Consider the following 24,270-nt stretch of genomic DNA (forward strand, 5'->3'; position numbering starts at 1 on the left):
TTTCAATCAGATTATAACAGGAGCAGCAGGCGGGGAGGATGTCGTGGGGTCGTTGTTCAGGCTTTTTCATGTCCCCGAATGAGAATGGTGATGGTAGAAGAGGAAAAGCTGAATGTTCTCATGGTGAGACTCAGTCCTTCCGGAGCAGTCGGTCGAGAAACAGCTTTCTCGCCTTTCTCCAATAACGGAGCCACACTGGAAGAGATTTGGAGCACTTATCGTAAACCTCTCTTGGACTGCTACTTGGTCCAACAAGCGTTTACAAAATTACCAATTGTGTACCTCGATAAAACTTTAAGAACATCACTTTGGTGCTACTTACTGCATCTTAAAGTCGTCAAACGGTCTAAAAGCTGCTGCAAAGAACGACTACCACCTTTGTCTTACAATCCAACTACACAGCTTGACCCGTTTGTTGGTCGTACATAACTGTGTATGTACAAACGGGTGGTTTGAAGCCAAATCACACATTAGTCTCGTCTTGTACACACTCTGGTGAAGAAAGTGAATGAAATCAGAACAGATCTTTCGACTCACTTTCTCTTTGGAATGCCCCAGCAAATTAGTCCGACTTCTGGTTCATACGACTACGTGTACATTATAGTGAATTGAATCTCTGAGGAGCAGCAAAATCCAGACTAAAAAGCTTCTTCTTCTTGCCTGCTCTGTCAGGGGCACAAATGGGCTCATTTTTCTTTTGCAAGTTAACCAAGAAAGCATTCACATAGAAAAAGGAATAACATCATCGTCAAGTGCTCATCATCATCATCATGTCCGGCGAGTTCTACATATCTTGAGCAGCTGACTTTTTCACATCTTTTTGGGTTAGTAGCTCATTTATATTTCTGTATACAAATTATAGTGCATATTTAAAGTGTCAACCGTAAATCGTGTTCGAATGCAATTATAGTCAAGATGTTGTCGTTTATTTGAAGAGGTGGGGAAATTCGGACCAGTTTATGCATTTTAAATTTATTGGGGCCAAATATCGTTATATTTACTGAAATACAACGTCTAAAATTTTCTCTTCCACTTTTCCCAATTTATTGCGTTTATTAGGGAGTAAACCCATTTTGTAATTTTACTCGAGTGGTGAAAGCATGCATCTTCATTTTCCAACCACTCAAAGACAACCAGAGGTCTCATAACGTCCAACCCCACCGGTTCTTTACGTACGTCAAATCGATCAATGTTTTGAAGAATGGCTGAATAGACGTCAACTTTCTCCACCTATTAATGCCAATAATACCCACAGACTAGTAATAGACATCTCTGAACTCATACCGGAAGAGTTTTATTCCATTCAGTGCAAAGGAAGAACAGTGGCGCATTTAACATGTAATCTGTGATTAAAATCCTCAACTTGTTAAGTATGCAAAATGAGATGGTTAAAAATTGCATTACTGGTTGAAGCTTTGATAAAAGCGTGGTCAAAATTGAAGGACATCAAATTTTTATTATACTTCTTACTAGATCTGCCCCGTTCTCGAAACATCTAAGATTAAAATTTATTGAATGCCCAATAGATTTGTCTAGTAGCATGTAGATAGCTGCAGAAGTTATCATTTTGACAATATTTTTGCGTTTAACTGCACAAAATGGTCGATGTTTTCGTACCTCCGTGTCTTTATTGCGTTTGTAAACCATACAACATTACCTAAGAAAATCCTTGCTTTCTTCACTCCAAAACTACTTATTGTTATCGGGAACTTATACATTTTTCTTTGAAATATCTTTTGCTATTATTTCTTAAAACGCTATTTCAAAACTTTTTTCACTCTTTCTTTGATTAGTTTTATTGTACAAGGTAAATTTATGGTTGAATGACAATGACGAAGAAATATGAAAAGTTATATTACTGAAAAGTTTTCTTTGAAAGCTTGGAATATCAAAGTTCTGCCATCATCGCATCTACATACATTTCAATTCGATGTGTTCGATTTGTGTCAAACGTAAATGAGAATAATGTGACGTGAAGCAATGATAATTAAATATGCTAACAATGCGAGGTAAGACAAGCTTGCTTATGAGACAAAGGCCCTCTGTGCAAGTCGTTAACGGTTAAGGCGACGATGTTATTCCTCACCATATGTGGGTAAATATTGGCAAAATAATTGCACTTTAGAGCAAAAATAGATTCATCCACTTCATAATTATTAATTGCCTCACTTCTCATTGCCATTGTACACCGTTATTTGTTTCAAGGACTTGTGTGTCATACACTTTGTGTTGGATGTTGGGCTCTCAAATGTCATTTGTCATGTCATGCTTGTGGTTACAATAAGACAAGCCCCAACTGCAAAACTTTTGCTTTCACCTCTCTCACCTCGAATAATAAGCACGTGTAGCAGCTTAGCTCAAACTTTTGCAATTCCATGCACAACTATTGTATCCATGAAATATTTCCCAAAACTCACTTCTCATGAGTACATGGTTTCCACATTTATTCAACAAATGTTTACCATCATGATCATTACACTTTACAATTTATTATTTGCATGCTAAATTATTGTGTATGATATGTTAGTTAGAACATGTATACACTACTATACACATTCGCACAGATGTATGATTTTGTAAGACTAATCAGTATTTATCAAATCAATTTACACGGGTTGGTTAACTTGCTACAATATTTGGGTAACCCTGCTTAATTCATGATTAGATCATCATACTGCTTTTGTTTTCGTTACTTCGTTTTATCTGTATTAATTTAGTTGCATGTTTCGTTTCATGTTTGGCTAAAAGTTGTTGTTGTTTCGTGTGAAGAAAGTTCAAAGTTTCACGGCCCACTTTGTTCACCACTTTAGTAGTAGAGTAGTACAATACAACAGCTGTATCGTGTTCATATGCCGGTTATTGCGAGAGGTTGTCGTAAATAATAGAGAATTTACGGGATATCTGTTTTGCGGATTATATAATTCTCAAACTCTCACCAAGTAGCACACAGAATATTTTCTTGGGTTTCAAAGGTTCTGATACACTGTTTCCCGTTGAAGCCCAAGTTGAAACAAGAACAAAATATTTAACGGTATAGTTTGTTCTCTATTCAAGGATTCGCTACTTCCATCAAAATATGCAAAACTTAGCCAGACTTTGTTCAATACTGTCTTTATCCTAAAATTTGACAAGAAGAGTTTAGTTATAGTTTTTGTGTACGTCAGATCATTACTCATGAGAGAAGATAACTTGAGGAGAGAAAAGTTGGCAGCAGAGAAAGTGCAGCCGGAGGCAAATTGATTCATCACTTGAATTTAAAATAGGTAGGCAATTTACTTACAATAATACAATACAACCGTTTTTTTCTCTGTAGAATAAGCCCCCAATCTCTAGAAATCTTTGTTTAAATACTGTTTCAGAGTCCTTAGTAATATCTACTTGAGCGAATTTGATGAAAAAAATCAGAAAAATTCTAGTCAGGTCCATTTGAAAGATATCATGTGCTCTTTTTTGTACATGTGCATTTTCTGACCTACTGCTCCTGGCTTTATTGTCGTCCATAAACTCTTAGAGAACCATCCACACTTTTTCACGGCTTGTGAAATCTATCCTCAGGGAGCCTTGAAACCAAAACGCAGTATTATGCCCCCAACCTCACAAAATGATTACCTACTAATCGTAATCCGAAATAAATGTACAATTTTATGTCCCCACTGCCTTAACCAGAAAACTAAATTGTGTTATCTCTCTGCATGCATGTAGGTGTCTACTCGGTATTATTTGTTGGACAAGCCAAGGTTCCCTTTCTCTATATCATCGTATATGTATGTGATCAGTAGGTACATGAAAAAGAGTAAAAATTTTATGGTTATTGGCTCGTCTTTGGCGAAATTTAGCTCTGGTGAGTGGACTTCACTTTATTTGTTCAGTTTAAAATAAAATTTACTGCCTCGAATGGAGTAGTCAATGGCAGATTCGATTTGAAGTAAAATCTCTCGCGAGACTCTAGTTTGTCACCAAAAAAATTCGCAATTTCTATTCAATTTTTATTGTCTTGATGCAATTTGGTCCTGACTGAGTACAAAAACGTTATTTTATCTCAGTGCTTCTTGTAAGCAGAATTTGCATACGCTGCATGGATACTGTGATTGAATATGTTTGCCAGTTTATGCATTCGGAGGGAGTGAGGATAAACGGTTCTTCCACACTTATATAAGAACAGCAAGCAGCGGCGGTGCTAAGATTTCAAAGAAATTTCAATACAAATTGTAAAGATAAAAATAACCACTTTACATACACCCGCATAGAATAGACCACGTCTTGCAAGGAATCTCATCTTGGTTCCAGCAAGAGAAAGCTCCGGTTATACAAAAATAAATATGAGACTCGTCGTTTATTCACTTTGGCTGATGGGTATTTCATAAGGAGCCGTTTTAGAATGGACGCTATCTTGTGAAAGGAAACTTTGTGATAACAAAGAAGAAAGCGAAACCTTATTTAAAAGAGATAAAAGAAAACGAATATTTTCAAGGATGAGGAGGACGGAGAGTGGTGAATCCATTCAGCAGTACGTTTTTATACCAATCGGATGTATCCGGTTGTTTTAATGGTCCCGAGGAATTTATTTCAGCAATTCCTTATTGCTCTGAATCCTGAGGATTTTAACACTGACTCATCCTCAGTAGTTGCTAAAATAAACACTTCATTCCTACAAGTTACATTTTCTAATAATAATTTGAAAATACGTATCTCGAGACTTTTCCTGTATGTATATGAGAACTATTCAAGCCAGTGGTGTCTTGTGGCATTGGTAGAATTGGGATTTGGTGCTCGGTACAATTTATGTAGTAGTAAATAAGGTAAAATAAAACCTCTCCCCACAATTTGCGTCGTATTTCAATTTGCAATTTGGCGAAGAAGGCAAATCCGATTATTTATGGTTTTTCTTTTCATGCATTCTTCACCGTGGTACAAATGCCACATACCCAACAAAGAATAGAAAGGACTGCTTTCTTTTGAATTGAATAAGAACGGTTTGTATACAACACGGAGTAAAATGGGCAGGTAAGAGGATGAAATCATGGTTCTGGAGTGGCATAAAATTGAGTAAACCAAGTTTGCCTCAGGATTTGCCATAGCTTTCCGTATAGCACTTTCTCCACTACTGCTTTCACTGCTTGGCTAGCCATGAAAACCGACTCAATCTACATTTTCAATTTGGGATTAAGCAGCAGAAGCAACCCCGCAATAGAGACAAGACTACCAGAATTATTATGTATATGCGTCCCTTCCCAACTTTCCTTGGTTTTAATGAGATACGAAGACGACCAAGACGCTTGCGAAAAGGGAACATTTTCTCAAATTTAAGGTGGACTTGCAATATTTTCTTGTATTATAAGCCTGTCCTTCGGCAGTTGAGTTAATCTCTGAATGTGAATATATACATTATATATATACTCAAATGAATGATTTACTTATTAACCTTGCGCAATATGTTTGTTTTGCTGTTAAGCACGTATGATATGGTTTTTGGGAGCGTTTTGGTTATTAAAGTTTCAAGGATCTAAAGATGAGCTGGAGCGACATGCGACTTTCTCAGTACGAAAAGAGCTTTATTATTCTTGATGATACTTTGTCTGAAGAGAAGAAGTACGACGACGGGGGATGAGTAAATAATAAAGCAAGTTGATTAGAACTTGAAAGGAAGATGAGTTATTAGGGTATGGACGATGCTGAAGGTATACACTTTCCGGGTGGTGGTAGTGGGGCACCACAGTGTGTGGTACATAACATACACGCTGTGGTTTGCTTATTTACCACTCCTTTCCCCTTACCAGTGTACGTTCGAAAATATGAGTGAACGAAGGACTTGATTTGACAAAGCAAACAGCAGCTCTGTAATTTTGGCCAGATATGAGATAACGCGTCATCTTTTGCTTTTGTGAGATTATGGTATTGCATTGCATTGTTTAGTTTGGTACATATTGTGTATTTGTGCTGTGGTGGAGTTCTTTGCTATGAGTATCAGAACGTTGCCAGTATTATGTTGATGATTGGTAATTGCATGGTTGTGTGGTGTAAGTGGATCGATAATACCCTGTGGATTATAAAGACGGATTGTATGTCTTACTTACACGAGTATAGCACCAGTGCTTCTTTACTCTGCATTTATTGATGTAAAGTCGAATATCATACACTAACTCACTCGTTTGATAACATATATTTCCGTCCAACGGGATTATCTAATAATAAGGAATGCGGGGAGTGAGGTAGAGAAGGAAATCTCAATGGAAGAGCTTAGCTGGTTGCATAAATTTAAAAAAATCTCGGTAGCGACGGCATTATTAATGAAGTCATAAACAATTTATCAGAGGCAGGAGTAGTGTTAGTATTGGGAAATAACGAACAATAGTATGACAGCAAGCACTAGAGAAATATGCAAAGTCAGTAACTCTAATGCATAAATATATATGTATAAAAAAGGTGACCCATCCTAGAATTATTTTGGAGGAGTAGCCACTTTTACCATATAATTGTTGCCATAAAGTAATGCATGTCAAATTTATACGAATTACAAGGTAGTTATTTATTAAAAATAAGTACATAGCTAACCAATTTCACTGATCATCCAATAATTTTAAGGACTCATTTTAATTATTTACTGTAAGTGTATAATGATACTTAAATATCCTGAAACTCTATGGGTAATTATACCGAGAGGGTTTATGACGAAAATAAACCAATCAATTCTCGACCATATGCATACATACCACCGACTTCTATATAGTTACGCTACCAGACAAGGACTTTCTCTGTCGATTATACGTATTGAAAGGAAAATGTTTTTACTGTGTGTCGCTTCGTTAACTATGCATAGAGTTGTAAGTTGATTTCATCCTTACTTCAGGTAACAATGGCGACTATCGTGACCCCAGAGGAGGATACTTTGTCTCCCGTCTCCGAGGACGCACCTGGTCCTCCAGCAAAACTTTCCTCCAGCGACGAACTTTCTTCCAACAAGAATGGCAGCGGAGTTGTTGGCTGTGGGGGTGAAAGTAACCACGATGTCCGGGAGCCAGAAGTGAACGGTGGACGCGACGGTGTTGCTCTATCGGAGGAAATTATTCGTGTTCAAGTTGGTGCTGTGACCAAGAAGCTTCAAAACGTTGTTGTGGTAGACGACGACGACGACGTTCCTGCCAACTGTGATTTGGTTGAAGAAAATTTGTACTTGGGTGAGTTAGATTTCCTGTATGCCCTAATTTTTACATTTTTACCTTCTCTGTTTATCTGTCCTTCTGATAATAACTCTACAAGGCATTGCCAGATTTTAACACAAATCTGACAATGTAGTTGTGACTGCAAATGACGGATGCTCAACAAACATTCATATAAAAACTTATTAAAGGAAATGACCAGGAAGATAATCTCGACTGATTTTATAAAACGTTGAATGTTAATTTAACTTAGCACAATCGCAAATGTAAAGAATTGGAGAAAATTGTTCTCTAATCAGATTATTAGTGTTTACCATGTGATTGACAAATTTCTTAGAAAATAAACAACTAAAATAAATCGCCATACTACTTTTATACATCAAGGTTTGAGCTGTGCAAAGCTGGACTGATCGAGACTTTGCTATAAATCTCATCTTATAAGTACTATCGTTCATACATTTACGTACGCATGGGGTGAGAATGTTCGTGAATACCCAAGCCAGTGAAAGTTGAACTTTCTTGGAATAAATACGGTAGAGGCCTGGGACGAGTACAATAATGGCCAGTACATTATGCGGTCAGAATGATAGGACATGTATTTACACGCTCCGGAGGGATTTGAATCAGCCCATAGCATACGATCCCATTTTTTCTCCTGCTTTCTCTTCTTTCATCCAAATGGCACGGCACAGCAGCCACATAAATTCCTATTTCGACTGGATCCCACTGGAATTTTAAAAGAATCAAGATCAATATGACCACTAGTTTACGAATTGTTAGAATTTGATGTAATGTGATGCATGCATGTATTTCCTGCACATGTGTATGTACATTTCTCATGCATGGTAATAAGCATGCATCACTGTTACAATATTTCTCTACATGCTGCTATCCAACTGTCGAGTAAATGTCACATTTCCCGAATTTCCCTCATTTTTCTTACCGAGAGAGAGATTTCCTTTGTCCATTCTTCACCATCGGACCGGTCGACACGGTATAAAAACCAGAGCTCACCACAAGGGACGAATAAAACCCCTGCTCACGACAGACGGCAGTGGCACACTTATTCGTTTGTGCGATACATCTTCAAATAATACATGTCATTTCTGTATTGATATGGTCATGGTGGGTCGTGGTGGTGGTAGTGGTGGTAGGTATTTGTACGCTGATACAAAATACTATCCGACTTTCAATATGCGTCTCTATGCCCAAATGTCATGAAATATCTGTAGTATGACTGCCTACGTTGGGAAGAGAAAGTTCGTAATTATGAGTCAAGTCATGTCTACTTCCTTGCAATCTAAATGATCAACCAGACGGTACTTTATGTAGACAACATTGTGTCGCCTAAAAGCCGACGAATGAATGGACGATGTGTGCTCATTTTTGTCAGAAGTTGTCTACTGATAGACATATACATTTTATGTTCCACCCGGAAAAAGCTATGATGCACACTTCTGCATTGAAAATATAGTGCTGGCATCAAAATGATATCAGTTTTATCCTCACGGCCATCTCTGCATCATTTCAGAAGCAGTGTTTCCGTGTATGAATGCATCATTATTGTGAATCGTTTGCGTGGGTGGCAAGATATGTAGCTGCATATCATATATGAAATATAGTAAACGACACAAGATAGCATAAACAAGATAGCTTTGCGTGTTGTTCATATTAGCGTCAACATTCAGTAAATAATTACATTATTTTTTCCTCAGTTTCTCTGGGAAATTGAGTTTTGGCGAGTGAAAGTGTGTGATGAGTGTGACCAACCATATTTGGGAAATTGAACTGGATTTTGGTTGAAAGAAACGCAGGTGGTTGTTGTTCGTTGGTCGAGCTTCTTTGCTCTCACCGCGTTCAGCAAGTGAGTGGTATGTACACATGGGTCTCCATGTATAGCCTCATTATTCCTTGCTAGTCCAGCGCCGAGACTTGCACCCCACTTGCCCATATATGTGCATACAGATGATATACGTAGGTGGGTGGTGGTGGTTGGGTGATAATAGAAGCAGGAGGCGAGTGAAAGTGAAAGTCAATGTGCATCCTCCAATCCTCACCACTCCCCATTTATCTCCATCCAGTCAGTCAAGTCAGACACAAGCAGTTCACACAAGTCATCCATCTCGCCATCCAATGCAGTGAGTGAGTGGGTCTCGCCTATCGCAAACCAAGATAAGCAAGCCAGGCGAGGACAAGGGCTGGATGGAAATGGGAGCAGGCCACCCAGTGAAAGAGATTCGAGTGAAATATGGGAACGGACGGGGAAGACAGAGAGAAAGTGACGAGTGCATATGGGCTGCTGGGTCTGTGTCCACTAGAAGAGGAGTTGTGTGTATGCAATGTCCATACATAACAGCACTCGATAGTTCTGCCCAGTAAAATTCAACTATGCCACTTATTTCAGAATGTGTGCCACAACTACTTACATACTCCAACAAGAATCGAATATCTCACTCGTATGTATCCCACTTCCTTCAAACGTGCGGAAAATTCACGTCTAAAATGCTTCAACTTACAATGTTATATAATTTTCTATGAAATTGTATGTAAGACATCTCCATCAAAGTTTAGAAATTGCTTTGTTGTACCAAGAAATTCGTCTTGAACTGGTTTTCAGTTTAAGTGAGCTTGATACTTTTACTGATTCTAATCTCCCTTCTTTAATGTTTCTCTGTTCTCTGCATTCATTGCAGATTTCAAGAGAATTTGAGTTGAATGCTTCAATTCAGAGGAATACTTGGACCGCGAATTGGCGGACTATAGTGCAAATACTACGTAACAGACATTCAGCAGCTACGTATACAATGTGGTGGTCCCCATGTGTGTGTGGGTACTGAATTGTTGCTCGGATGAAACTGAATCCGAATTCAGACTCTTGAAGCACGTTTTTTCCAAGTTGCAACTCCTTTCTCCTTCAATGCGTCCAATCAAACTCTTAACAAATCAAGCAATCGCCATTACATGTGGCTGACTCATTTGACCTCTTCTTCTCCATTTATACCCCTAACTCACTGATTGGAGATATACAGGGAATTATTTGGTGCATTGCATACATACGTGGGTGTTTTATTATTAATTTTCAAAAGGTATGTTCCGCACTGTTTCTGACCAAACTTTTGATGAAATAACAAACTTCAAATACTTTTAGGATGCTGTGATTTTTTTCAGTTCTGTAGGTTAACATTAACACTAGCAATAACTCATTAAAATTTACCTCGAAAATATGCCAAAATTTACGACTTGATTTCATTATCATCAGAAAACCGTTTTCCCCTGATGTTTTTCTTTAAGTTTCGAAACGAATAATAATCACTAAGGGACAAGTCTGGACTGCACGGGGCGTGGTTTGTGCAGGTAAAGCGATTTTCGTCTGCACTAACCCTCGCAAAAAGCCAGGTATTAGGTGGCGCGTTGTCGTCTAAAAAAAGGCCAACTCTTTATTTTGACCCCACGTTTCTTTTCAACCGGAGGACGCAGCTCCTTCGGGGTTCCTGCATACACGGCCCCATTTATTGCAGTATTACCAGCAATAAATTTTATAAGGAGGGGACCTTTGGTATCCTTGAAAATGGTCATCATCAATTTTTTTGTCAGATTTTTGCACTTTTCAATTCACGGGCGGTGGCAACCCCTCGTGCTTCCAATGAGGGAATTATTATTTGGTCACCGGGTCATAATAGTAAACCCAAGTACCATATGCAGCTAATAAAATATTGAGCAGGTTCCAGTTTTCATTTAATAGGTTAAAATTTGCATTGCAAAAGTCGACTCGATCCTGTTTGTGAGATGCCGAAAGCAATTTTGGTACCCAACGGACGGAAACCATTTTCATACCTAAGTCTTCAGTTAACATGGAACAAATTGCTGGTTTTGGAACACCCATCTCATCTGCTATATAGGACAGTTTCAATCGCGGATCTCTCATTATTGGTTCCTCTAGTTTCCGGAGCCTTTCTGTGGAAGAAGCGGATTTTGAGCGTCCTTGCGACTTTTTGCCCGAGACCTCGTTTCGCCATCATTAAAAATTATTGACCCAATTGAATTTGTGTTTTGTGTTGGGCAGTTTTCATTGTACATTTTAAGCATTCAACCATAAATCTGCGACACGTATTGCCCATCCAGCATTAAAAATTAAATCACACTACGATATTTAATTTGCAAATCTAGCATTTTTTCCGTCGAGGTAAAGTTTGCCGATTTATTGCTAGTGTTTATGTTAACCCACAGAGTTGAAAAAAATCACAGCCTCCTAAATGTATTTGAAGTTTGTTATTTCATCACAATTTTGGTCAGAAACAGTGCGGAACATACCTTTTGAAAATTAATAATAAAACACCTACGTATATGTACACATTTTTAGAGGTTTAAATTTTCGAGGGTGGAGACTATGAAAATGCGAATTTGTATATACATATGTACTTCATATGTTTGTAGGAACGTCGATTTGGGAAATCCTGAGCTATATGCAATTACATTAGACTGGCCAAACCAAACACGAAAAGAAGAGAAAGTCCGCAAGATCAAATAAAATCAAAGACTTTCTCCCACAAAGTTTCTCTCTCTCGTTTCTACCTGCTTGCCTCCCACCACCACAACTTTATTACTTTGCTCGCATTGGACTTGCAGCATTTAATAGTGCCATGTTTGTGCATATGCACATATATCTCGTACCACTTGTGCTTATTCGACCACTTTACAGTATATAAGTAATTCACATTTTGGAGGGTTTTGCGAAATTTCCAAAGTAAGTATGTATGAAGCAGAGGTGCAAAAATCTAGAATCACAAATTGGAAAAAAAAGTTTTCACATTTATTTGATGTCCAGCAGGCTTCCCATGTTTGCCGCATCCGCGATTCTGACAAATCAAAAATGTGCAATCAATTTCATTTTACTGCCAAACTTTACTGTATATAAGTGCGAATTGAAGAAACTTCCAAGTCTGAACTTTGCGAGTGAGCATTACATAGAATCTGTAATTTCCGTCTCTTCAAAAATTTCCGTCTACAACTCCCCTCGAAAATATGACAAGCATGTAGATGGCAAAAGTTTTTCAAAGCAAGTAGGCATGCTTTATTGTATTTGAGTTAGTTTATGCTCCCATTTGTGGAATTTGGACTTCCTCTTGTCCTTAAAATTAAATACTTTTAATCCATCCACAAGGAGGAGGAGAGGACTAACAGGACTACCCAACCATGCAAAGTCGGCTCTGGTATAATTCCTTGAGTGGTTAAGTGCTCCTCGAAAGGCGGCTTTAAAACTTTTAAGATTTAGAGATAAGATTGAGTGAGATGAGCTGGGCAATGAAAAACAGCCAGGAATTTTCTGGATATAAGAATGTGGGAAGATATATAAGTAGATCAATATTGTATAAAAAAAAGTTGTGTAATAGAAAGTAAAAATGTGAGCGCGGTTGGTGTAATCCAATCATTCGTGGAACTTGGTTGGTGGGATTACTTGGTATCAGACAAAATTCCTAATTTTATAAAAGCTTATAAAGTTTGCTGATTTTCATTGGTGTGTCCGTCCATAAATAGTGTGCTACCTGTAGTCACATGTGGATGACACCCTGCTTCGTCCCTCAGAGTGAAAGTTGCTTGAGCGGTGAGGAAAGTTAAATGGAATGGAAATGAGTCCCTCATCTGTGGCCCGTTTGTGCTGGTGGTTGGCTGAGGATGAGGCGGATGTGTGTAGAAGGACTATTAACTCCAAGATGGGACAGAGTGCAAGGCAAATAGAAAAGTGAAAGCATGCCAGATAAGAAAGTTTATTCTGCGAGGCAGGCACGGCACGAGTCATCATATGCTCCTCTCTCGTGGCATTATTATTATTCTGTCGCATTCCTCCACCACCATCAACTCCACCCACGACGCCACGCCACCACAAACTGTCGCCTCATTTTCATACATGCCCGGCGCCTTATGCATAAAATAATAGCATCCCTTCACCTTCATCCACAATGAATTTATTCTTTTCATCCATTTCAGAACATTTGCATTTCAACCTGGCATGAGTAAACAGGGCTCTTCTTCTCGAAATGTTATTCTTCTTGGTCGCCTTCGTCGTCTCTCACTCTCGACGACTTTGAGTGAACGCAACTTTGGCTCAGTCAGTCTGGTTCAAGTGCCGGGGAATTGGAACTTAGTACCTGGGAAACGTCCCCCAAAAGTTCCGATCCCCTGAAATGTCCAGGGGATCGGAACTTTTGGGGGACGTTTCCCAGGTACTAAGTTCCAATTCCCCGGCACTTGAACCAGACTGTCAGTGCATTAGCCAGAGCTATCTTGAACAAAAAATACAAGGAGCATGTGACAGTGACACCACTGTTTTGAATTAAATTACCACTCATTTACTACGTGTGTCGCATTTCTTTGCGACAGAATAAGACAAACGCACAAGTTCAGACCAAGTTTTTGAGAATGAAATGAGGAATCTTATTGGCCCGTTTTATTTTATATCTTCCAATTTAATTCTCTCATTAAAAAAGGTCTTTATAGTTCTGCTGTCCTGCGTAGTTTGGAGAGATTTCTTTTATCAAAGACCATCCTCGTCTTTCTTTTTCGGCTTTTTACAGGATTGGCAGAAAGTTGTACTGGGAGCAAGTAAAAGTGGGAAATGTCACTGAATTTGCAGAGCCAATTTTTAACCCTGGGTGATGGCAAAGTGTGAAATAAGGGAGGATGAGAGAGGGAAATATATGTTGAGTAAAGCCAAGAATTAATGCAGGCTTCTTCTTATCTTGGCTCGGTTTCGTCTGCTGACTTTTTAGCACTTTACTTTCTCTCTCTTTCTCTCCTTCTCTTGTCAGGTTTATACTGGGAAAACGGGAATGTATCGTCTCAGGTCATTGAGAATGGTGGTGGCATCGTTTGTTAATGGTAATGATAATGGAAATCAATGCTTTTCCCTCTTGGGAAAATGTGGATAAGGTGTAGTATTTCAGATTATTTTTTTTGCAATGCATGGAGGTTTTCTTCTGCTTCAGTATTATAACCAGTTTGTAGGATTTTCAAGCTCTGTAAGTTTTTCGTAGGTTTAAGCAATTCAAGTAGGTTATGAAAATTGTGTAGCGCATGGTGAATGCCCGAGGTTGAGAAATGGGGAAAGTGGGACACAGTTTGGTTTGGTGAATAATTAAAAGCCATACATTCTACAGTTTATCTCTCCCAGAGGACTTTGTTACACGTCTGCAGGAGGCTGTGACACTGTCCATTTAACTCGGTTGTTCCCATTGTTGCAAAAGTACAGGTTTTATTGTTCCCGTATGTTCGAGAGTAGCCCCACCGTGGCTTTTTATAGCTGTCAAGATAAAGTTATGGGTTTAATTTCCGCTTGGTCGTCTTTCGTCTCATTCATAATTCATTTCCAAAATTGATACTTGTATAACTTGTAGCTTAAATTGATTGATTATAAAAAATTTTAGGACGCACCGTCCTCTGATCAATTTCTCAAGTACAGCGAATGGCGAGTGCTTGCATTACGTCGCAAGTTTTAAAAATGATTAAGTAACATTTAATCAAAATGCAATATGAAGGTCGAATTACTGCTATGTTTAACCTAATTGTAGTTATGATGACATGATGACGTGTTTCTTGTTCTTGGGGCTATTGTTCTCTACGAGGGCAACCATTCTTATCCTCAGTTCTTCGAGTGACAATGAAATATGTGCATGTGACTGTCTCGACTGTCTCAAATGTTAGGCAGTGTTGAACGAGGCACATTTGTTATTGGCTACATACAGGATTTCTCACTCTCCCCATCTGGAAATTAAAAACTGCATTCCTCGCGACGAGACTTTATTGCGGCGATGTTCTTGCTAATTACTGATTACTCGTATGTACACACGGGTAGAGTTTTATGACCATGTTAGGTGTACAACTTGTGTTTCTCTCATCCTAACAGCATTTCTCTCCAATTCTAGATGAGTCATTTCTGTAGACCGTTGAAACTTGGAGAGCAGGGTTGGTTAAAGTCCCCTTTCTAAATTACCTTTTTCCCAGTAATGGTGTGAGTCTAGAGATTTTGTGAATTAATTATGCATTCCTCTTCACGGCTGGACGGAGTCTTTGTTCCTTCTCGCACAACGCTACATTAATTATGCAAATGGGGTTTACTTTCCTTCTTATTCAACCCTCATACCATAACCATCACAAGACCTGTCGCCAAACCTGGGAAAATGTATTTATATACGACGAGAACGACAACAGCGATATCGATGTTACTTAAATTTACAGAATAGTGCTTCATGCTCCTGCGTTGTATATACTCTTGTAATGCAATTCAAAGTATCGTTAACTATGGGACCTTCAGTGATTCCAGTCGCATACATACTTTGAAATATAATACGGTTACGATATCCAGTCATATTCTTCTCGAGAACTCTGTCCCTCTGAAAAGTACAGAGTAACTTGAAGATTCTCTTTAATTTTCCTAAATTTCAAAGAAATATTATATTCTCTTTGAAATAAATAATTAACCGCACTCAAATTCATAAGTGAAAGTGAAGAGAAAATCGAGAAAACTATGCTTCTCTTCGTTACAGACGTTGGGGCAGGAAACTCTGGCCAAGCACTAATACTTTATACTTCAAGTGGAAACAAAAATGGGTACTTGGGTATGCTTACTGAGCCTACGTATTACGTAAATGTGGTGCCATTTCGCTCGTAGGTCGTCAATTATGATAAATATCACTACGACTGTCATTACCAAGTATTACAAGGAACGAACACTGGGGAAGTTCTAATTATGTTATTATCCAAAATTCGGCGTAATGAGTCTCATTCGCTTTCATTTTCATCGGTCGTTCCATTTGGTCTCTCGGAGACGCGAGCAGCAGCAGCAGCAGGTGGAATTTTAGGACAAAATGATTTCCAGCCACTGTTACTTCTCGCCTGAAAATATAATTAGCGTGCTCATGGTCTCCGAATCCGAGTAGCAGGCAGGCAGGTAGGTGGCTTGGCTGGGTATAGGTCGAATGGTTTGGTTTCATTAGTATGCCCTTTCTCTCGCTCGTTACATAAAATGTTCCCCAGAAACGCGTAGACGAGAACATGGTCGACGATGCATAGGTACAAAAACATCATTATCATCATCCAACTAACTCTCTGTACAATAAATTGGCAGCAATTGGCCTTAAATGCGCCACCGCCGCTGGTCTGGCTGTCTCTATTAATGAATAGTCTGGCCACCCCATAAAGTACATGCATATAATAAATTATGATTAACCTCCACTTGCATCTGCTGTTCCTAAAGTGGCATCATAATTCCGCAAAAGTAGTGCTTTGTTTATTAGGTAATGAAAATAAAAGACAGCTGTTATGTTGCGATTCTACCAAAGTTGACAGCTCGTTAGGGAGATTTTCAGCTTAGTTTGGAGCACTTGAGGGTGGAATCTAATCCCATTATGGCCATAGAGACCAAACCTTAAATCCCTTCGTCTTAACCTCTATGTATTTCCTTGCTCTTTATGCATAGTATGCAAGACGGAAGCCATGAGAGCGTTGTACCAGCAATGATGACATCGCAATGTCTGTTCATTTATATTATGTATCTCTATGCATGTGTCTTTTTCTCTGTGTTTCGATAGCTTCGTAGAACTACTCCGAAACTTGGTGCACACATGCAAAGTGTTGGGGAAATGAGCAATCAATTTTCATTTTCAAAGATGGTCAAGAGATAGGTCTTGTCTTTGACTGATAAGGACCTTGGGTATAAGTAGGTCAGGGGGGTCAAGAATATTTTGGTACTCTTAGAAAGCTGATATTCGAGGTAATGGTCATGTTTGAGTGCCAAAATCAGAATGTCATAATGATCAAATTATTTATTCCTGGAAGGATTTTTAAGGTGGCTCACGCTGGTTTTTTGAAGATTGTATTGGAAAGCTGGAATCATATCTAGAATATAAGGCAAATTGTAAACGTGTTTACCAGGATGATCCGCACTGGTTTTTCTAATTGGTTGCGAAAAGATGAAATTGATGAACAATAACGCACGATAAAGGGGGTGGAAATACAATAGCATTCGTAATAATTCATGTTCAATGCATCTCATGTGAATATGTACATTACATCAAAATGGAAACAATGAAATGAGAATGAAATAGGGGCTAAACTAAATACAGATTACCCAAGTCTCGATATTGCAGAATATGCATATCCCTTGGGACTAGTTACCCTAATGTTCGATGTTGGTACAAAATGAGCCAAAAGTGCAAGTCTTTTTCGCATCGATTTCACCAAATTGCACATAAAAAATTACAAATTCAGTTTTGGGTGGGGGGATTAATATAGCATAGCTGTTTTTGAATTATATTCAACCACACCCCCTTCAAAAATTGGGGAAGAAAATTGGGAAAAATGAGAAGGTCAATGTACACTCGGTACAGAAAGAAGTAGATACCAACTTGCATTTGACATTTGACTTCCCTCATGAATATGAACATTTTGATGCATCAAGACTTTCAAAATTCGAAAATTGGCGGTTTTTCGACCTACATATAAATCGTTAAAAAAGTGACCTTAGCGGTCATTTCGCGGCTGACAACCTGATGCCAGATTTTTCTTCGTCAGAAGTGCCACATTTTCCGCTTTTGTTGTCCGCTGCGAAATGACCGCTACCATGACTTTTTTGGGGTCAAAGTTTCTGAGGGAGGGGCTTATACGGCAGGAGCCGTAACAATGTATAGGTATTTATGATATACATAAAGGTAATTACATAGAAGCTATTAAAACAGCCTCAAATCGCCCCAAATTTAAAACTTAAGCTTTTCTGAATTTATAATGATGATATGCATTCGAAAATTAACGCTATCGGGCTTATCACTGCGCTTATCAGTTTTTAAGATAAGCAAATTTAGTTTGTCCAAATCTCCCCAAATTTAAAACTTAAGCTTATCTGAATATATAATGGTAGTATCCACTCGAAAATAAACGCTATCGGGCTTATCACTGCGCTTATCAGTTTTTAAGATAAGCAAATTTAGTTTGTCCAATTCGCCCCAAATTTAAAACTTAAGCTCAACGATTTATCAACTGAACCAACTCGTGTAAGAGATGAAAAGCATCTCAACACGAGTTGGTTCATAATCCCGGTAAACAATTTGAAGAGAGTGAGAAGTGAGACGGACCACCATACGGCACTGGCAACGACAGTCAGCCGTGGTGGTGGATACCCACCAGAATCCGAGTCTCACTCTGCCTTTCGCTAAATAATGGAAACTGCGTTTGTGAAACGGTTGGGCTGGTTCAGCTCTGTTGCCTTATTAATACGTATGAAACACATGTATGTGAACATGTTGAATGATAAATTGTTTTTATTTTCGTATTTCAGGAAATTTGGCAGCAGCCTGTGACATCCACCTATTAAAAAAATATCGGATAAGTCACATTCTTACAATAGATTCATGCCCCCTTCCCTCCAAAATCCAAGATCTTCCACAAGTCACCACCAAGTTTCTGAAGGGTAAGCTGTAATATTTACTTCCCAAGTAATCCCAAGCCTGTGCGAGAATTTATGCAAATTGCGAATATCTCTGATGACATATAGCCATTTCCTCCTCACTCCTTAATTCACTCTCTCTCTCTCTCTTCTCATTCTCGGTCCATTGCACAATTGATTCTAAAGTACAATTTCTATCCACAAAGTGAGAATCCACTTGACTAAAGAGACGTAGGTCATGTACATTTCTGACTAAAGAGCAGTCAGCAGAATATTTGTCGACGATTTTAGCTTACATTTAAGGAGTACGTAGAACAGAAGGCGATACAGTTCACGCCTCATTTCTTTTCCCTTCAATAAAATGAAATGACGGAGCTGCCCTGGAAAGCATTTAGTTACCAGTCGACTGAGCAATTCACTTCAATCCAAGTACCACCAACCAACCCCATGAAACCTTATGCCTACACACACACCATGTCACTTGACTATATGCCGCATCTGACTCTGACACTGGCTAATCTGTAATTGAAATTATGCGGCTCGAAGCGACAACTTTGTGCAAATTGCGTATTTGCGCATTTATGTCGAGAGTTCAATGAGTGGGAGGAACGTGAAGAAGAATGAATTTGAAGTAGTCAACTCAACCCAAGGAACAAAACCAAGTAAATCAGAACGACATCACATGAAAGTTGGTTGAATCCAGGCGAGAATGGACCAAACTATTCACATTATACGTATGTACATACACGTATGTATGTACATATGTAGGCACCTATTATGCATATCACATTCTGCATCATCTGCAGAATTTCCATGCTGTCACAAATGATAACACTGCAAGTTCTCATTTTTTGTAGGAGTCTGCATCCATCCAAGCACAATATGATCCCATTAGGATATTGAAAATGAAATATCGGAAACCCATCACACCGAAATATACTGGCACCAATAATACCTGTGCACAGGGAAAAGTTCACAAGGAGAGTGAGAGCACAAAGTGAGAGCACAGAGTCGGAAAGAGTCATAATTTATTTTATTATTACTTGAAACAGAACGGAATATAATGAGAAGCATGAATCTACATTATATAGCAAGAACTTCTCTGAGAGGAGAAAATAAGATACCAAAATCGAAGACTGAAGGGAAGAAAAAACATGCATTTCTAGGTTTAAGGTTAGCTTGTAATCAATATTCCTTATTCATGATGCCCGTTTTTCGTAGAATCCTTGGAGTGGCATCATCACCATTGGATTTGATTTAATCAACTGCAAAATTTATTTGGTGAAACTGAAAATCAATTTCCGCTTCCATGCTCATCTTGGGTTTTCATTAGAAGAACGACGGCTAGGAAAGTATGACCTGACTGTCGGCCTTTTTTGTGCAGTGTATTGCAACACTCAATCAGATCGATTTGTACAATGGAAAACTTTTCGTAACTGCCTAATCGAGTCAGCGCCCAACTCATTAAAAGTTTTTGGTTCATCTCAAATCAGATTAAATATGTACGGACGGGAAGGGACGCACATTTCAGAACAACGTCCAGCACATAGTGCAGCGTCTATTTCCATGGCCTAGTCATTTCTACCAAGCCCTAACTTGCCTACCTACTTATTACAGACTTGGGAATACAAATATTTGCATGACAATGAAAAAAACGACGAAGCGTACGCACCAACCCGAGTTTCATTCAAGCTCTCAAATTAGTGGGGACAACTAATTTAATCCAGCACCCACGACTTTTGTATTAAGTAACTTTGTCGTCTCAACTTTGAACATAAATCACATTAGTGTTGGAGTAGATTACGATAATAATAAAGAACAAGTTTTAATGCAATTGGCTAACTTGGTAATTTTACCTTTCTGTTTATTTCATTACCAGTAAGCGACATGCCAAGGGAGGATATTTTGCAATACTTTGATGACACGAACGAGTTTATCGATTCTGCTCTCAGGCTCAAGAAACGCGTCCTGGTTCATTGGTAAGTTACAGTCCAATCAAATTTGTCACAATTATGAAGAAACAAAGAAATGAATGTGTTTCATTTTTCACACATTTCAGTTATTACGGGGTAAGTAGGAAGATTATCAATTAACATACCTGTGTAAATATGTATGGATGTATAGAGGTATTCACATAAATACTAATGATTTTGACCTTAAGTATGATATTCCCCCCAGGTCTCCCGGAGTGCCACATTAGTGTTGGCGTACCTCATGCAAAAATATAGACTTTCCCTGGAGGAGGCGCAAAACAGGTGATATATTTATAAACGTGTAAAGAACAGGTCGAGGTCACCCAACTATGTACAACTTCGTATTTTGGGTTTGGCTAGTGACTTGCAGAAGTCAGGTAGCATGTCAGATAGAGAAAGCACGTATGATGAAAGTTCATCATGATTGAGCGAACATTGTATTATTCCTGTGGTGGTGGTCTATCTTTGGTCTGGTTATTGTCATTGCACCACCACTGCTGCTGCTCCGTAGTAGGTTTGAAGTACTCTTCAGGGTCCCCTCTTGCCTCCAAGCAAACAAACAAATTCCATCTCTTGAGCAATCCAATTTCGGCTAAGGGCAAATAATCAGCGAATTCCCCGACCAAATTGATGTGAGTTACTCTACTACTTTTCTTGAATTTAGACTCGAGCAACGACGCAGTGTGGTGGGTCCTAACTACGGATTCCTATCTCAACTCAAACTTTACGAAGTAATGGAGTACAAAATCCAAAAGAAGAACCTCTTTTTCAAAAGGTAATTGTATTTGCAAATTATGTACAAATAAAATGTATTATTTAAAACAAATTACAACAAACTTTTTCAAAAGGTTTCGACTCCACGTCGCCTCCGACAAGTTGAAAGCAGGTGAGACTCGAGCATAGTGCGACTCATAATATTGCTTTTCCATTTGAACTTGTATATTTTCCAAATTATTTTCGAGTGTACTTTTGCTTTTGTTTGAAATGTGACATGTGTCACAGGGCTCGTATGTCACAGGGGAGGAACACCTGTCAGAATTGATTACTTACAATGACGTTCGTTTTTATAAAGGCGTCTCACTTTTTTAGCACGAACCTGAATTTATGCGTATCTATCCATCCATCTGCCGATAACTCTCGATTTTTTTCGAGATTGAATTGTAATTTACCATCCCGAATCAGGGCTTATGAAATCGTCATGTTTGTCCGTCCGAGACACGATAGAGCCAAACGGCTTAACCGATTGAGTTCAAATTTTGTGCAGATGTAAATGCATTAGGCAAAGTTAGGAGTTAAGATGAGCCAAATTCGTCCAGTGAGTAGAGTATTCTGCACAAAAATTTCGAAACATGATAGAAAGCTGAACTTCGGCACACATGCCTCAAATGGATTATATGTAATAACAGATTCTAAAGAGAAATTTTTGCAGTCAGATGTACCCTTTAAAATCGTGTTTTTGAATGGCGGAAAAAAGTGAATTCGGCATGAAGACTGAAGTTTAAAGTGTACTTCAGAACAACAAAGATAATTAGGTCGTCTGACAAAACTTTGGAAGGATACTGACTCGGACTAAATGAAGTCGACCCTGTAGGTATTTTAGTAAGACAATGATTCGTGTATACATAGTTGATAGTGGCATCATGGCTTGGTATGAAATAAAGAAAAAGACGCACATATGGAATTCATGTACTTTGTACGCAGGCACATCTCAATATTTTCATTTTGCTGAGGAAAGTGAGAAAGGATGATTGCGCTGTTAGAAATGTGTCAATCAAATCAATATTTTGCGACCAGGTTTTCTCTGACTTATTGACTTGCTTGCACACGTTTGAATGTTTTGAGAATTGATTTTGTAACACAACACATTTTTTTACATATCTGCCTGTCAGCAAAAGTGTTATCCACTCCGTACAAAGATGTGATAAAACCGGACCCTGCTCTTCTTTGTGTCTCACCCGAACCCGTCGTCTACCAATGTCGACGTTGTCGGTATGTTATGGACTATTTATAACTATTTATAATGACCTAAATATATATTGAATATGCAGGTGGGTATGGATATTATACACGTTATTACTCTTGTACACATAAGACTTGTTTCATTCTCTATCTCTATCATTTCTCCATCATTTCACTTCATGTCATCTCCAGTTTAAGTCCCAAGTCACATTTTATTCTGTTCCTCGCCTAGTTTCACACCTAATTGACTGTGACCGGAAGCACGGCGAGGAGAGAGCAAGAGAATGAAAGAACTGTTGTACCAGAGTTGGAACACTTTGCCACTATTATTGGAGTGCTGGAGAAACTTAATTTGCCACTTCTTGGCACCAGCCTCCTAAATCCTTTCATGAGCTTTGATCCTGTGCCAATTCCAACTCCAACTCAATTTCCCTCTTTCCTTGAGACTTTGTAATAAGAAGCTCAATTTATCTTCTGATACGTATGACTCCGAAATATTTGCACTAATTGACTCCTAAAAGTGTGAAATTCTTTGGAGACGTTGAACAAGGGGGGCGGATAAAAGTGAGTCATGAACATCATTTTAATGCTTCTAGGCGAATTCTGGCCTGTGCGACAAATATTTTGCCCCACACGGAAGGAAAGGCTCCAATTTGGTCTGATTTTCCTCGCCCCCAACTGGACAACAGCCAACAACTGGACGAGTCGGTGGCCACGGGGGCTGGACCCTCGGACGCCGAAGGGGAGAGCGAGGGTGAGAGCAGTGGTGGTGCTGGGAGTGGTCCTCCCCCCCTTCAACAGCACCTCATCCTGCCACCACCTCCCATCTGCACCCAAATGCTGTTCATAGAACCACTCGCCTGGATGACGGATGTAACACAGAATTTACAAGGAAAGTTGCACTGTCCTAATGCCAACTGCAAGTCAAAATTGGGGTCCTTTAGCTGGGTGATGGGTAAGTGTTTGACCACACAAAATAGTAAAATGTCTAAATAGTACTTACACATAAATGAGTACGCAGTGCTTCATTAGTTCTTTTGCATAATGTGTAAGCACATTTATTACATAGTTGGTTATTTATTTTGCAGGGTGTCTGTGTCCGTGTGGTGCAAAAGTACAGCCAGCGTTCTATTTGGTGCCATCAAAAGTGGATCGCTCTACTTCAGTTCTTAACATACAAATTACAATTTGAAAGAGTTTGAAAAATATCATGAAGAAATACTTACAACGAATATTTTGTGACATTATTGATAAGCATGTAATAAATAGTAATAATCATACTCGTACTACATACGTTATACCAGAAAGTTTCTGGCAGAAGCAATGCTGAAACCGAGAACTAAACTAGTTCTCATGAAATATTTTTTAAAGAATTGAAAACGCGAAGCAATATGTACTTACGCATATATTCAAGACTTCCTATTATTAAACTTTAATAAATGGCTCTAACTTTATTTGTCCACGTATTTAAAAAAATATTCATCCATACCAGCGTAACATGTACAATGCCACCAACAAGTGTTAATAATAACTATCATCTATCATTTGACTAAAAATGAAAATAAAAAAAATGTATCTAATACAATTTTGCTTGCATTACAGTTTTTTCCCCAGTGTTTGTTTCACGTTTTGGTCATTTAAAATACGTCAGTGATGAAAAGTTGGATGCAACAGAGGAGTTAGTTTTCACATTTGGTAGAGATAATTAGCAAACCCTTAAATATGTTAGTTTGTGATCGCAATGTGG

General features: G+C 38.6%; 1 protein-coding gene across 3 annotated transcripts; it reads left to right on the forward strand.

Annotated features, from left to right (window-relative positions):
• Positions 1-134: 134 nt before the first annotated feature.
• Positions 135-24,105, forward strand: LOC110863387 (dual specificity protein phosphatase MPK-4). Of its 3 annotated transcripts, XM_035858588.1 has the most exons (12): positions 2,828-3,031; positions 3,165-3,263; positions 6,848-7,175; positions 18,484-18,615; positions 20,471-20,570; positions 20,651-20,660; positions 20,770-20,846; positions 21,229-21,339; positions 21,413-21,450; positions 22,454-22,553; positions 23,120-23,478; positions 23,612-24,105. In XM_035858588.1, the coding sequence occupies exons 3-12, from the start codon at positions 6,854-6,856 to the stop codon at positions 23,713-23,715; spliced, it is 1,353 nt and encodes a 450-aa protein (XP_035714481.1). In that variant the 5' UTR covers positions 2,828-3,031; positions 3,165-3,263; positions 6,848-6,853; the 3' UTR covers positions 23,716-24,105. The 3 variants fall into 3 exon arrangements, with proteins under 3 accessions (XP_021968379.1, XP_035714481.1, XP_021968378.1); XM_022112687.2 differs by lacking the exons at positions 2,828-3,031; positions 3,165-3,263 and adding an exon at positions 135-824; XM_022112686.2 differs by having other exon boundaries at positions 2,828-3,263.
• Positions 24,106-24,270: the final 165 nt, after the last annotated feature.

The sequence above is a fragment of the Folsomia candida genome, unplaced genomic scaffold (assembly GCF_002217175.1).
Source record: "Folsomia candida strain VU population unplaced genomic scaffold, ASM221717v1 Fcan01_Sc001, whole genome shotgun sequence".
NCBI classification, from domain to species: domain Eukaryota; kingdom Metazoa; phylum Arthropoda; class Collembola; order Entomobryomorpha; family Isotomidae; genus Folsomia; species Folsomia candida.